We start from the raw sequence: 16459 nt of genomic DNA on the forward strand, positions 1-16459 counted from the left end.
AACAATGCCGTTTTTAATTTTGTACCTTCTTTTTCCATGAGTTACCTTAATATAGAAATATTATAAAACGACTTATTCAATGATATGCATCATAATCAATCAAAAAGTGAATTTTGAATTTTCAGTTAGTAACGGATTTTTGTATTTCAGCGACCATATGAGATAGGGCTTTTCTATAAATATTAAGGTAACGTTATGTACACAAAACCCAACGGCGCCAGAACCACTCCATCAGTTCTATTGGAGCGCACCATATTCAGCAGTAAGCCCTTCCCTTCCCTTCCTGTGGTGTAATGGTTAAAGCACGCGCTACCACTCCACAGGGACTGGGTTCAAACGCTGGTCAAGGCAGCATCCCAAAAAAGAATTATAGTTGTGTGACAACATCAAGATGGAGGAGAAGCGCGGCCAAAACCTAACATACATATGTGTAAGCGCCGAGCTATTATTAAATTATTATACACGCGTGCAAATTTATAACCATTCGTCAAAAAAAAAACAAAAACAAAACAAAAGATTAATAGTTCTGATAATTAAATTTACACATATCTACGTATATACAGTGCAGGACAAAAGTATTGGCACAGAGGAGTTTTCGTAATATATGCAAAGTTTGTAATTCTAATTTATTTTCAATATTTTTGAATAAAAATATAGTTCGTACTTCACCAAAAAAACATGAAAACAAAATCTCTAAACTTTGTGTAAAACTCAGGAAAATTCAATAAATTTGCATACTAATTCTAAGTATGTAGTTTTATAGCTGATTCAATTTTAGTATAACAAAGTGCAAGTTGGAAGCATCTAAAGAATCGTTTAAATACTTGAAGCTTGCATTTTGTTATTGAATTTTCCTGAGCTTTGCACAACGTTTAAAGATATAAATTTTATGTTTTTTGGTGTAGGACGAACTATATTTTTATTAATAATTATCGAAAATAAAATTAAGAAAAAAAACTTTGCAGATATTGCGAAAAATTCTCTGTGCCAATACTTTTGTCCCGCGCTGTATGTGCATAAGTATTAGTTGTCGTTTTAGCACTGCTAGACTATTTTCTATTTATTTTTCAAATAAAAGCATTCATTGGTTATTTTACATTTGGTGGGTGTAAATCTAATGAAGTTACCATTTTGGAGCTTGACGTACTGAACATCATCGTTGAAATGCAAAAAGTCATTACTAATAAAAAACTCAATATTCACGTTTTGAGGTATACGATGGATTTCATCGAATTACAACTCGACTCACCATTTTATGATAAATATAATAAAAATATTAGTCACGGATTTCTCCATTTCTTTTATATATATTAAAAAAATAAATAAATAAAAATTATATTTGTCAATACCCACCCTGCCTAGTATAGACTAGCTGATTTCAAATTGTGAACATTTTTTGACAATCAGCTTGGAGCGTTTTTACTAGTGACGGGCAGTATCGATACCAAAAGTACTCAGAGCTTGATTCTCAAAAGGATGGACAATACTCTAGTTTTAGAAGTATCGATACGGAGTACACATAAAAGAACTCGAAAGTACCCAGGATCGATTAAAAGTACTCAGTATTAAGTGTCGAAAGGTACTTAAAAGTACTGAGTTCTATTTAATTTACGAGTGTTCAGATTGTTTCAATAATTTTCAAGTACATACCACATTTGTACCCAGTACAGTTAGCCATTCAATCGACGTAATCCCAAATATTAATATGGTAGTCTAAATAAAGTGCTGCCAGCATGTGAGTAGAAATCTAACTAAGCATTGAAATATTACCAACATGTGTATATTAAGAAAGTCTCCTGTACTGTCAAAAAATACCTGATCCTTAAAAATATCGATACTAGACTGTATAATGGACAAAGCCATCTAAATCATATCTACTAAGCATCGGTTTAGATCGCCGATGGCCAGAGAGAGAGAGAGAGAGCTTTTATTCTGCATGCGACTATACAAAATATATATAAAGCTCGAAAGAGATTTGCCTGCGGGCAAGGCGGCATCCATCGCCGGTTTAGATGGCCAGACGCAAAGAAAAAACTCTCAATGGCTTACATTTGTGTATACCAGTCAAGAATAACCAAAGCATATCCCGAAGGAGAAAATGTTTAAAGCTAATTATAGATTTTATATAAGCAAGCGAAGGGTAAAAGCTCTCATTGATCGTCACTAACGTAGACCGATGATGGGCATCGCCTTGCCCGCCTCAGAGTTTTTTCGATCTTTCTGTACCTTTGTATAGACGCGTGCCAATTAAAAGCTTTCTCTACAATTCGCTAATCTCTTTATGAAACAATTCTTCAGAAGCATAATGGCGATACCTTTAAAATGGTGATGGTCACCGCCTTGCCAGCGGGCAAAGTTCTTTTAAGCTTTCTATACATTTTGTATAGGCGTGTGCAGGTAAAAACTCTATCTGCCCATCGCTAGTTTACTCTGCACGCACCTATACAAGATGTATAGAAAGCTTAAAAGTAGTAGGTTTTTGGATTATTTTGAGCTTCAGCATTAGTGGTTGCGACACTATTAAGGCTTGAAGCGATTCAATCATATACTGGAACCGTAAAGTAAAGAGAGACGTCGTTTTTCTTCGGAAAATTCGTCTTTTTTTGCAATTTTTCTACCCCGCGCGCTAACAACTCTAACATGAAATTTACAGAAATTACTCGTTCACAAAAACATGAATACGACGTTGACTATTATTTTTATAAAAATTTTTCAGCTAACTAAGAACTTTATATATTTTATTTTTGTATTTTTATTTTGTTGTCACCAAATCATAGATAATATTTTTGGTTAACTACCTTGTAGGCTAGTTAAATAATAGATTAGAAATGCAAGCATTTTCGAGAAGGTAAGAAGGAAGTGATAACATTTTCGGGAATTCTTGATTTTTTGAATTATGACGTTCTGCTAACAAACGAGGTTTCCGACAGAAAAATACACAAAACTTCACCCAAGTCTAAAAGCAAAAAAAAAAAAAAAAATTGAACAATGTGTCCGAAAGGCAGCTGTATATAGTAATGCCTTTCTATTCTCGCATCTTTCAAAAATTAATTAAGTGAAAAAAAAATGGGGAAGCCGCAAAATTGTCGTTCTATTCGCTCAGCTGCTACTCCCCTTCAGCTTTGCCATTGTCAATTGTTCGATAAAAATTGTCCGAATAATAAGTTAGTCAGCCACATACGCCCTGTAGAGCATGTACAGTGGTGGAAAAACAAATAGGGACGCGACATTTTAACAAGTTTTGACAGATTTTCTTTTGTTTATTTGATGATTATTGTAGTATCTAACAAAAACCATTAAATCCGAAATTCAAACTTTGTAAAAAAATTCAACAGTTATATAAAAATTAAAAATTTTCCAAATTTTATAAGCTTTTATTAAGTTTTACCTGTGTGTAATTGAATCTTGCCACCCTCAAACTTGGCTCAGAGCCCGATGACAATGCAATATGAAAGGTGATTTAATATTTAAGAAACCCGTATTTAAAGTCCGTTTTGTTTCATATTTAAAATGTATATTGCTAAATGGAAAGGAATAACCCCACAAAAAATTTCGCCCTTATGTTGAGCTGGTGTAATTTTTTTTTAACAACCACTACTTCTAATCCATATAATACTAAAACTTAGCTGACTACCAAACTACATATTTATGAAAATTTAACTAAAACTTCTGATTAAAAAGTTAAAAATTTTGACCAAACTTTTTCTTCAAAATTTTTGTACAAAGTTTAAAATTTGGACGCATTTTTTTAGAGATTTAATACATAATAACATTTTTTCTAAATTGCAACCCCCCGAGTGTACTTCTTTCATGAAAAAAGCTTCTCATAAAATCAATTTGCCATTCGGAGGCGGTGTAAAATTTTAGGTACCACCATTTGTATTATAACATCAAGACGCGTGTCACCGTTAATATATATATATTTTTTAATAATATTCGATGCTGATACAGGGATGCATGTAGTACATAAAAGTCTGTGTATTTACATATTTATGTTCCATATATTAACTAAAAATTTGCGTTGGTGTATACGCGTCCGTAAATGAAAAGAAAAAAATGCAAGGTGCGCAAAAACACAATAGCGCACGCAAAAATACAAATATTCTAACAAGCAAATAGAGTGTCCACCGCACGAATCGAACAAAAGAATCGTAATAGGCAAAAAAACAAGAAAAAACCCAACAACTATTGCCTATTTACGTTTTTATACGTAACGTCATAGTCGCTACGTCACATTAGCTACTCTGCCTCCATGGCAATGTGCCATTAGATAGCCACCAAACAAAAGCAATACACATAAGTAGCACTTACGTATGTATGTATGTGTAGGTAGTGGCAAGAAAGGTGGGGATATGGAGTTAACTTACTGAAACATCTGCATTTTATTGTGTGCTCCAACACATCGTTTTGCTGTAGCACCTCTGCTGCTTACTGATACGATCAGGGCTGCCAACTTGGCCAAAACCGTGCCATTTTTGGCCCTATTTTACTATCTACTAATGGCACTTAATTTTTCAATTTGGCACAAGGTGGCAAAATGGCACTTTTGAAAAATAGTAACATTTCAATATATTTTTTATTGAAATCCTTTGGTTGTACTTCTCTTTCTCAACTAAAATTTCATATAATATGTTCAACACTGTTGCCAACTTGCAGTAAATTTTGTGCTTTTCATTATTCAAAAAGTGAAAATTTATGAGTTTGGTGCACGGTGCGCTTTTAGTGCTCTTGTTTTAGTTCGAAGACACCAAATCTGTAAATCTTAAACAAAAATGGAAGTTAAATTTTTAGCAAGTGTTAGTTTCGCAAGCAACTTTAGAAAATTTCAAACAAAAACATCCATAAGCTAGAGAGCATATGTTTGCCAACAAAATATGTGGCAGCAATTACATTCGGTAATTTATCTATGCCTGCCGAATGGAGACTGCAGGAATCGATTTTTAGACCTTTAGTTTGGGCTGAATTTGTTGTATTTTTACGACTAGGCAAAAATGCACCAGAATTTCCTAACAGTAATTTTAATAACGAATTCTTTAAAGAATGAATAATCAAAATCGGGTGAGATTTGAAGAGAAGGAGGCTTTTTTTTACACAAACAAATTATTCCCACTATGCGCCGGTGGATAATAGGCTAAAATAAGGCACATTAAACGAGGAATCAAATTTCGTTATGTTTCAGGTGTGAATCGGTAGTTCCTTAAGTTAACGAAAGCATGCAGTGTAGAGTTAAACATCCGCATAGCTCATGAAACTTCATTTATTGGCTTTGCTATCGTTTAATAAAAATTGTAAAAAAAATGCGAAACGAAAATTTAATATTTAAACTCTCAGCAAAAAAGTTATAAGTTTTGCTTAAATCTAAGCGAAACGGCGACGCTGGAGAAAGCTGCAAATTAGAAAATGAAAACGAGAATGTTAACGTCGCTTGGACGAAAATATTTTAATTTATAAAAAATACAATGAATTCTACCGCCGAGCAAGAAACATTATGGGTATTCATAGAAATGCGTAAATACCTGGTAACTGCGTAAACCTCGCAAATAAACCAATTTTCCATACAAAATTAAGAAAGTTTACGAGGTCTACATGGTTACGACGTATTTACGCGTTTATATAAATTGCCGTATTGATTTTTACTAATTCGAATTGCAATACCTACAACAAATTTTTATGCATACAAAGTACATTAAATCCTCCAATAAAAATTTTGTGCTTTTTTCGGGGAAAAAACGCGATTTTTGGCAACACTGCTCTTCAAGCCCATTGTGCGTGAGACTACTTACAGACATATGTACACATCGTCACCTGAAATGCAAAAAGACGTAACAAACATCATCGTTGAAATGCAAAAGGTCATAACTAATAAACAACTTAAAATTCACTTTTTTTTTTTGATTTATATAATGGATTTCATCGAATTACAACTTCCCACATCATTTTATGAAAAAAAACTAAAATATTAGTTACGTCTTTTTGCATTTAAGGTGACGAAATATAAATTTGTAGTCATTTAAGCAAATAATAAAATATTCTCTTTTGACGCGCGGCCACATACAGTTCCATACGAGTAATTATGTACCGGCACGCACTTTGCCTTTGCACTGAACAGACGAAACTAGCGATCAGCTAGCGCACACTGGCTAGCTACAAACGGCATAGAGTCTCACGCACGAAAATGTTAAGCGATAGAGAGGCAGCAATTCGGCTATCGGCTCTGGTGTCAATGCACTTTGTACGCATAATTTTTGCGAATTCGCCAAATTAATTTTTTTTTTTTTTCTATTTTCAACAATTTTCTTTTTTCTTCTGTTTTGTTTACTACTTTCTGAGAGTGCTTCTTCACGCTTTCGCTGCCGCTAAAATAGAGAATATGCACAAACAAATACATATGTAAAGTTTAGCGTCGCTCGTTATTATTGTGTTGCCTTCAGTTGTGCGAATTTGCCAAATTCGCAAAATGTGCGTTGATGCGTACAGTGAGTGTGACCTAATTAGCGTTCGTTGAACCTTCCTCAAGGTAAATTTGTCTATCGCTTCCGCAATCTTCCATAGCTTACGCATAGTTATAGTTAGTTGAGGCGCGAGAAGCATTGATCATCACTTTGTTGGGTAGATTGAGTGGAAGGCGGGGAGTCATTTTTTAACACTGAGGAAGCTTTGGGTAGCGTGCACAGCTTTGCAAGTGGTTGATCAAGCGATCGGGCAGCGTTGTTGATCTACTTTTTTTCATGCACACATACATATGTACATATGTACAATGAGAGCGGACTATTAAACAGTTGCTACGCATATTTAATGACCTTTTTGCTTTTTATGTAGTGAATATTGCGAAAATTTTGCAAACTTTTCGCGTTCACGTGTTGGCTTTTTTTAGGGTACGCGTGTAGCAAGCAGTTCAATGGCCTCAAACCGATGAAATTTTAGTTGATAGAATTGCAAAACCAAACTGTATTTTTGCGAACTAGGCCATTATTATACTACATAGGTACGTATGTATATATACATAAAAAATATATGTACATATATATTCAGTAAAATCAACTGCTTTGTACTTCCTTGATTCCACGAGAATTCGATTCGAGTTTAACAGTTCAATAAAAGTTTGGAAGCTTTTTAAGTTTATTTTGAACATACCTATGTACATATGTATATTGTGGGTGTTCACACCTGTCTGGTTACCAGGAAGATGTGAATACGTTAATTGTTCTTGTCGCACATATTGAGGAAGATTGTAAAGTTTTGGTCAAAGGAACTTCATATGAATTAATTTTTTGTGTCTTCTAAGTTACACCGTTAAACTTCTTACAGAAGGCCCTGTATGGACATTTATTCTATTATTTTTTTCTTAAAAAAAAGTTTTTGGTTTTTTGTTATTTATTATATGGTTAAACTAAAAAAAACAAAGTTTTAAAACTTTCAACTTGCAGTACAAAAATTTTTACCAACCTAAAAGTTGTATTCCAGTTGCAAATGGTCTCGGAAATTAATTTGTCAAATATGTAAATTTTTATATTATTTAAAAATTTTAAAGCAAATCAAACGAAATATTTATTGCAAATTTACTAACTCAATTTTTGTACGTTTTTTTTTTGTCCTTTACAGAAATGGCGGAAGGCAATGGCGAACTGGTAGAGGACATCAATCAAAAATCAGAAGATCGCGGGGATGGTGAAAGAACGGAAGATTACCCAAAACTGTTGGAATATGGCTTAGATAAAAAAGTAAGTTAGAAAAATTAAATACATAAAGTAGAATGAAATAAAATAATATTTTGGTTGTAGTAAAAAGGCCCAGCATATGTACATATGTTCGCGGTTTTTATTAAAAAAAAATATTATTAGACATATTATATATTTAAAAAATTTATTTTTTTTAGAAAAAAAGTTTTTCTTCATAGCTTCAATAGAAGCTTCTTGTGATCTCTTAAGGGGCGATAGTGAACTAACGAATACGAAAACTAGCATCTACACCAAGGCGAATTTATACAAGGTGGTGTTACTAGATCAGCTGATTTTGTGCGTTCATGGTTTAGAACGGTGGTGGTCACCGGCTTGCTCGCGGACAAAGCTCCTTCAAGCTTAGTATAGAAAGCTTGAAAAGGCTTTGCCAGCGGGCAAACTGATGCCCACCAGCGGTATACACCCTCCAAAAAATGCGACTAATCCGGGATGACGCCGGGAGCAATCTCAAAGGAACATGCGACTAATACCACATTTGATCTCTTTATATGGAATGAACTGTTCGCTTTTGTTCGAGCATGTCCTATGAAGAGACTAATTGTTCACCTTTATACCCGAACGGGTATAAAAAGCGACTATTCACTTTTAAGCTGAGATTCGAACCGGGGTGCTCAGTTTTGTTAGGCGAATACTCTCTCTGTGTGNAAATTTCATTTACTAAGTGCGTACATATCATTAAATCGTTAATAGTACCCGTTAGAGATGAGTCGGGGCCTAATTGATCTCCAATTATGCCCATAACGGATGAGTCGAGACTAATTAACCTCCATTAGTACCCGAATGAGACTAGTTGGGACTAATTAATGCCCAATTGTACCCGATTGAGAGTAATCTCGGAATAATCTCTTTAGAGATTAGTCGCACAATTTTTTGCAGGGCAATGTCAAATTGAAATACTTTGTTTTGTATTTCCACACACACTCTTACGACAGTTCATGCCGCAAAAGCAAAAACAAAATACATGTTCATTTTTGTTTTTGGACTCCAGCTACCACCTTATATGAATTCGTCTTGAACAACACGAACACGAAGACGAAGCCGGTTACAAAGACAAATATGGAGACGAAGGTAAAGTCGAAAGACGAAGGCGAATACAAAGACGTCAGGCATGATACCACGTAGAATAATATAAACAGGGCATTATGTATGCCAGAAAGGACGGACGCAGCCTCTGAATGTTGCAAGATTGTCCTCTGGGGCTGATTGGGCAAGTAGCAGTCCAATTGTAGGCCTATCTCCGCGCAACAAACTTCGGAAGCCAATCGCTCGCTTTAACATACTATGCCCTAAATTTTATTGCACAAAAATGAGACTTGGGCAAAATATCCTTTGCAGGCTAAAAAATGGCTTTTGACTCAGAAGCATTTGTCCCTTCCAATAATCTCAGTTTGTTGTTTCGCATAGCAACGTTTCTGGCAAACACTCTGCCGCCAACCTTAGAAGGCACCGGGGATGTTATGATGTGCTACTCCCTTAGGACACGCCTTTGCCAGAAGACTCTCTTTTACTAAAATAAAATTGAAATTTATATATAAAAATTTAGATGTACGATTTTCACATTCTGTAACCACACTTTTTTTTATTGTTCTCTTTCGAAAGGTTGCCGGCAAACTCGATGATATTTACAAAACAGGTAAATTAGCGCATGTAGAATTAGATGAGCGCGCACTCGATGCGCTCAAAGAGTTTCCGGTTGATGGTGCCTTGAATGTATTGAGTCAGTTCCTCGAATCAAATCTGGAGCATGTATCGAATAAGTCTGCGTATTTATGTGGTGTTATGAAAACCTACAGACAAAAAAGCCGCGCCAGCCAACAGGGAGTGCCAGCGCCAGCGGCCACAGTTCCAGTTAAGGGACCGGATGAGGAGAAAATCAAAAAAATTCTCGAAAGAACTGGCTACTCCTTAGATGTGACCACTGGTAATGTGTATAGTAAAAAATTTTACCTTTTTTTCAAGTTTATTTAACTTTTTTCCACTTCTATTTTTTTTAATTTGTTTACACCTTATTTTCCAGGTCAGCGCAAATATGGTGGACCGCCACCCAATTGGGATGGTCCAACACCCGGCAATGGCTGCGAAGTTTTCTGTGGGAAAATTCCAAAAGATATGTTTGAGGATGAAATTATACCGTTATTCGAGGAATGCGGTACAATATGGGACCTCAGACTAATGATGGATCCGATGACGGGTACAAATCGTGGATATGCATTTGTTACCTTCACGACGCGTGAAGCAGCCTCAAATGCCGTACGACAGGTAGTTTGAAATTCATTTGTTACTTTTTGTATATGAAAAAAAAAAATACGCGTAAAGCTAAGAATAAATAAACAAACAAATATATATGTATATATTTTATATGCAAACACTTTATCAGAGTTGCGAACACAAGAGCTTTTATATTTATGTAGCTTTGTGAAAACGAACAGTAACTCTTAATTATATGTATATGTATATACGTACATATTTAGTACTATTTACCTATTGCAATCAAAAACAAAAACAAAAAACGCTTTAATCGATTGTACTATAATTTCTTTTTGATAGTATAATTTTAGGCACCAAAAAAAAAAAACGTTTCTTTTAGACCGAGAGCAAACAAAATTTCTTCGAAATTCATTTGACAAAAATTACACGAAAAAAATTTAAGTCAAAAGCAAAAAAAAAAACAAAAAATCTGCAAAAACTAAAAAAAACACACATTTTGGATGAATTTAATCGGATACCAACTTCCGGCCCCAGATTTTGAGCGATTGAAAAACAAAGCAAATTTTATATAAAAGGGTCCACACTAGCGACTCGTACCGTCGCTGTATCGATTATATAATTAACAAATAATTTTATTATTATCTAGTATTATTTAACTAAGACACAGAACTCGCTCTAAGCTATTTATAAAAATGTAAAATTTAAGTATTTACTATTCTTGTAGCTGCTTTCGCGTGTTCTCTCTGTACTTTTAAGTTGTACTACTTTGCTGGAATCTTTGCTCTCTTAATTCTACAATACCGAGTAGTAGATATTTCACTTGCATTTGCATGCCGTTTCTTATATATACAAAACAAAAAAACAAAAGTCAAATGGTGCAAATTATTTTTTTTTTGTACTCATACAATCATTGAATTGAATGCAATCAAATATTTTCGACCGAAAATTCTACTTAAAATATTAAACCCCCAAAAGTTAATGAAATTAAAAACTGAACAAGAAAAATTTGGTTAAGTTTACAAATACAAAACAAAAAAAACGATTTGAAAAGCAGTCTCTAATGCTCCAAAATATTTCAACTTTCCGTTCAAGTAGTTTAGCTGCCTGTCCTTTACCAAGCCCCCGTTTCCTTATTTTATGTAGTTAAAAATATTTCCATTTATTTATTTTTTTGATTGTTTTTCTTAATTTATTTATTTATTACACGTTTCAACAGAACGGGCCGTAGTTATAGTCGATTTATAAAGCACGCTTTTGTAAAAAGATTTTTATTAATTTAAACACTAAACTCAGGATTTCGGTAAAAGTCAGGTGTAAAAATCAGGGAAGTGAGCCGGATTACAAATTAGATCAGTTGGGTTCAGCGCTTCGAACCGGTTTTGCACCTGTCGATTAGTTCGTCAGAACGGCGCTTTTTTTTCTTTTAACCGGTTCGGGAATTAAAAGAAAAAAAAAACGATGTACATACATACATATGTAGATATAATTGTGCTATTCAAAAAAATATCATATTGTAAACAAACAAAAGGTGTGGAAAAATTTTCTATTAAAAATTTATTAAAACGAATGCACTTTCAAATAAAACAAAAACGCTGGGAAAAGTACATTTGTACCTACTGTTCTATCACTGCACTATAGGTAATTTGACCCATTTTTATGACAAAAAATAATATTCTTCAAAAAACATGATTTTTTATTGATTGATAAATGATTTCAAATATTTTTCCAAAAAACGCTTAGCTCTTGCCGGCCAGTGGGTCTAAAGTGGGGTCCGTTTTTAATTTGTTGTTTTATTGAAAAAGTTTAAATGCAGTTTTTTTTACAAAGGTTCATATTAAGAAAAAAATGGCATTTAGTTATTAAAGTTATTTTATTAAAGAAAAGGTTTATTTTCGTAACTACGAAAAACTACTTTTTGCCACAAAAACTGTTAAAATTGTCTATAGTGCACCGTGGCCTTGCGCCAATCGAGCAGCTGACTGTGTGTGAACACCTACGTAGGTATAAGCGGTTGCTCAATTTAGAAATTAATTACACTCGATTAAAGTTCTGTCTGAAGTAAATACTAAATAATAATAATTTTTGAATAATTTTTTATTATGATTTATTTTAAGCTGCTTTTATTATGTCTATAACTACGTGCCGTTTGCTTTATTAGTTTGGTAAAGTACGAGAAATTATATGTAATTCAGAAAAACAAAAAATATTTAAAATATAGTTTTGGGGTACAACTTAAGTTTAAGCTTGAACGTGCGGCGAAAAAGAAGCAACCCCCAAAAAAAAAAAAAAATTCAACGAAATTCAAAATTAAATAAAAAAGATTAAAATTCAAAATTCCAAAATCTAAAACAATCCAAATTCTTAAAGCGAAATGCTAAAAAGAAAATATCTACATATGTGCTATTTCGATTTCTCCTCTTTGCAACAACTGCGTACCGTCTCATCGTTTCACTCCGGCAAACTTTTGTGTTTACTTTAATTGAATCTCTTCAGCTTGTGTTTACTCATTTCTTATATGTATTCTTCTTACGTACATGCTTTACTATTAGTTTAGTGTTAGTGCTGTGCTTAGTCTTCGATTTCTACCAAATTTCTTTGAATTTGCAAACAAAGATTAAGTTTGAATAAATATTTTTTTTTTTCTTCTTTTAAATCGGCGTCTACAGCGTTTATATGTAGTAGTCTTGTTCAAGAAGCTGCAAAATGCAAATGTCTGGTTTTATTTTTTCAATTGCGAGCATGTCCTCTATTAAACAACAAGAAGAACAACAAATAATTGCTAATAATATTCCTTTATTTATCTTACCTCAAATTTTCCCTGACCATCTACTAATGCGAAATTACTCTCATTTTGGACACGAAATTCATGCAACGTTTAATGAATGTTGGCTTTTGAAAGCAAAAAGAAAAATTATAAAATGTGCAATTTTCGGCTAATTAATTAAGTACGTCCGCCCGTCCTGCCCTCATCAAATCACTCACACCTAAACATTCTTCAACTTTACAAATCGAACTGAACTGGTAATTGTGTACGTTTAGCACCTTACAAAAACACACATACATACAAACATGATTCCCTAGTACCCAAGATTTATAAATATTTGTTTTTTTTAAGAATTGGAAATTTTCAATATTATTCCTAACCTATGCTCCTATTTTAGTTTCCTCCATGAAAATTTGTATCTTTCTTACCTTTAAATTACCTTCCTGAAAATTCATTATTGTTTCAAATTCCAAAAATTCGCTGACCTTCAAATCATCGCTCAATTTGCATTATTTCAAATTTATTCTTTCGTTTTATTTATTATAACATCGTAACTTTATTATGTAACCATTTGTGCTCAGTATTTTCGTTAATTTTTGTCATATTTTATGTTTTTACCATTTTTACTACATATTTATTTAATTATTTATTTATTTATTTATTATTTATAAATTGGTATCTTGTTTATTATTAGTGTGATCCTACCAACTACAACTGCATTACATTTACATTTACTACAACTACTGCTAAAAAAAAAAAAAAAATTAACAACAATGACATAAACAAACGCTAAAACACATATAAATATTTGTATACATATTCCCCATCTACAGCTCGATAATCACGAAATAAAACCTGGCAAGTGTCTAAAAATTAACATTAGCGTACCGAACCTGCGCCTATTTGTAGGCAACATACCCAAGTCGAAAGGCAAAGAGGAGATATTAGACGAATTTGGTAAATTAACAGGTAAATTCAAAATGAAATTTTTTTCTAAAATTAAATTTTTATAAATAAAACATAATTACTATGCGCATGTGGTGGAATTTGTGAAATATATTATATGCAAATTACCGTGAAATATCATACAATACAAAGTGTGCAAGCCAAAGTGCTAAGTGGCATTAGAAATTGTAAAAAAAATGTACACTGCTGGCAAAATGTATTGGCAGAGATGCTTTTTTACAATATAAGCAACAATTTTTATCGTAATATTTTTCCAAAAATTTTTTTTTTGTTTAAATATGGTTCATAGCATAACAAAAATGTTAAAAATATAATTTCTCGCGAAAATTCAGCAAATTTTCATGCAAATTTTCAACTTTTTAATCAGATTTTCTAGAATTTTTTTTTAAGTACATGTTTTTCTCGCAGTCTCTTCCATACAAAAAAAAATTTCGAAAATACTTTATATGGAAAAAATGCAAAACACCTTAAGCAAAAAAGATTCTCAAAAATCCATGCGATTTTTTACCAACTCCGAACTTGCATTTTTATACTAGAATTTAATCGGCTACAAATCTGCATACTCAGAAATATTTAAAAACAAATCTGATTAAAATGTTGAAAATTTTGGTTTTTGGTTGAGTGCGAAAAAGTAGCTTAACTTTGTGAAATTGGACTATGTTCTTAGATCGAAATTTCAATTGCTAGAAGCATATTATTGTTGATTTAAAACTAGCAAAAAATACAAATTACTATGATCCAACAAACGTTTTGTGAAAATAAAAACGTTTTTAAATCTCCGACTGCCTAAATTATGAAATAGCCAAATTTACACCCTACTCCACTTGAATAGCCACACTTTTTTTTTTGTTTTTTTTTTTGCAAGAACCAGGCTTATACTTTTAATTTTAGGCATTGGAAAGCTCCAAATCTTATTTTGACCAATTCGGAATCTTAGCGAAAAGTTGTGAAAATGGTGATATTATTTTACCTTGGCTACTTTCGTTTTTATGCGGCCCTTTATCAAGCCACACGAATATTTTTTCCATTTTTTAACTCATAAGAAAACGCACAGTGGTTTACTTTAGATTGAATCAAAAAAGTACTTTAATTTCAGAAGCCTACTCTACAAAAAAAGGAACTTTAATAATTCAAGGACAGCACCTTCCTTGCCACTTTTATCACCGGAATTGCTGATCATCCAAACATTCGCCACTAAATTTAAGTTCGTTATTTTGCTGGCATAATCAAGAAAACGGCACAAGCATATGCGGCAAGTGTTGAAATATTTACATGCCGGTCACAGTGGTCAAACATCTTTTTATGTACTTCTTTTAATGGTATACCCAACAGATCGCCGTCAACGCTCTGCTTCCGCAAAGTGCTCAATTGATTCATTATCTGCAGATGAGAGGGCGTCCTTAATTTAAGTCCCTTTGTGCCACTTCTCTTTAGAATCGATTATTCCCCAATTTGAGATCAAAATTAAGCTTGTTCGAGGTCCACAAGTCCAAATATTTATATGAAAGCTCTAATATTGAAAAAAAAAACTGTGCCTATTCAAGTGAATTGGGGTGTACACATATTCATACATTTCTATGTCCATATTCAGACATTTGAGAGAACTTTAAAGCAGACCATTTTACCGATCATTCCTATGGCTTTGTTTGAAAAAAGTGACGTGTTGGTTAACAGATTATTAAAAAAAAAACGATAATCAGAGTTATGTATCCTAAGAATCAAAAAAAAAATAATTATCTACTTATGATATTTAACTTCTCAGGTAAAATTTGGGCGTATATTGTACCCAATGGCTGAATTTACTGGCAAGCTTTGTATATTACAACTAAATAATTGCATATTTTTATAACAAATTCCACAACAATTCGCATAAATAATCGCAGCAACGTATAGAAATGCGAACAATTCTAATTGGCTTGTAAAGTACAAAAATCCAATTGGCTTTAATATTGGCTAACACCCAATTGGCTAATCAATGTGTAAATCGGCGCAATTGTGACAAACAACAGCAAACTCAGAAAGTTTCTAATATATGCGACGAAATGAGTTACTTTTAAAAAATAGGGAGGGGGGTGTGTATATTCACGTGGAATAAAGCAACTGAAGTGAGTGTGCACAAAATGTAAAAAAAAAAAATATTTAGTATGAAGTCTATAACTTATTTATAATTAAGTAATTTTTTGTTTGTTTATCAGAATACACATCACTACTAAAAGACTGTCACAACTAAAAAAAAAAAACTGTATTTTTTGTTCATAATATTAAGCTTTTTTCATAATACGAAGCTTGATATAAAGAGTAATTCTGCATCGTTTACTCAAAATTTTAACTTTTTTGAGTTATAAGTAGACAGTCTTTTAGTAAAAGAGCGATGTGTACCCATCTGCCAAATATGATTTAGTATTATTTTTTTACATTAATTATCACCCACAATAATAATGTGCTACCACCGATTTAATCATCCGACTCTACAACTAATTTATAACTAATTACCAAATATCCTTTATCATCATTGTGAGTATCATTACTTGCATATATGTATAAGCCTACCCTTAATTGTCACTGGTCATTGTCATCCACAAAGCATCTGCCTAAAACCTTAATCATTATTTATTATTATTATTATTATTATTGTTTATTTACTAAATTGTTTTCAATGCCACTGAGACTCTTTTCAAATGCGTATATAACCGAAATTTCGCTAGGTCTAATAATAATAACTCACCCAAAATTCTGTAAAAATGAATAAAGCCACTGCCATATGCACATACATACATACATA

At 32.8% G+C, this 16459-nt stretch overlaps 1 protein-coding gene across 2 annotated transcripts in view; it reads left to right on the plus strand.

Moving 5' to 3' along the window:
* The first annotated feature begins 7601 nt into the window (after window positions 1-7601).
* Window positions 7602-16459, plus strand: part of LOC108374725 (heterogeneous nuclear ribonucleoprotein R-like) — a 14922-nt gene continuing 6064 nt past the window's right edge. Inside the window, exons 1-4 of one of the 2 annotated variants that reach the window (XM_017630721.1) lie at window positions 7602-7721; window positions 9339-9660; window positions 9757-9998; window positions 13545-13739. In XM_017630721.1, coding sequence (XP_017486210.1) covers window positions 7605-7721; window positions 9339-9660; window positions 9757-9998; window positions 13545-13724 — 861 coding nt within the window. In that variant the 5' untranslated portion in view covers window positions 7602-7604 and the 3' untranslated portion in view covers window positions 13725-13739. Of the gene's footprint in view, window positions 7722-9338; window positions 9661-9756; window positions 9999-13544; window positions 13740-16459 lie in introns of those variants that run through there. The other variant, XM_017630722.1, reaches the window with a different exon arrangement.

The sequence above is a fragment of the Rhagoletis zephyria genome, unplaced genomic scaffold, assembly GCF_001687245.7.
Source record: "Rhagoletis zephyria isolate East Lansing unplaced genomic scaffold, Rhagoletis_zephyria_1.1 Rzeph_scaffold_08057, whole genome shotgun sequence".
Taxonomy (NCBI): domain Eukaryota; kingdom Metazoa; phylum Arthropoda; class Insecta; order Diptera; family Tephritidae; genus Rhagoletis; species Rhagoletis zephyria.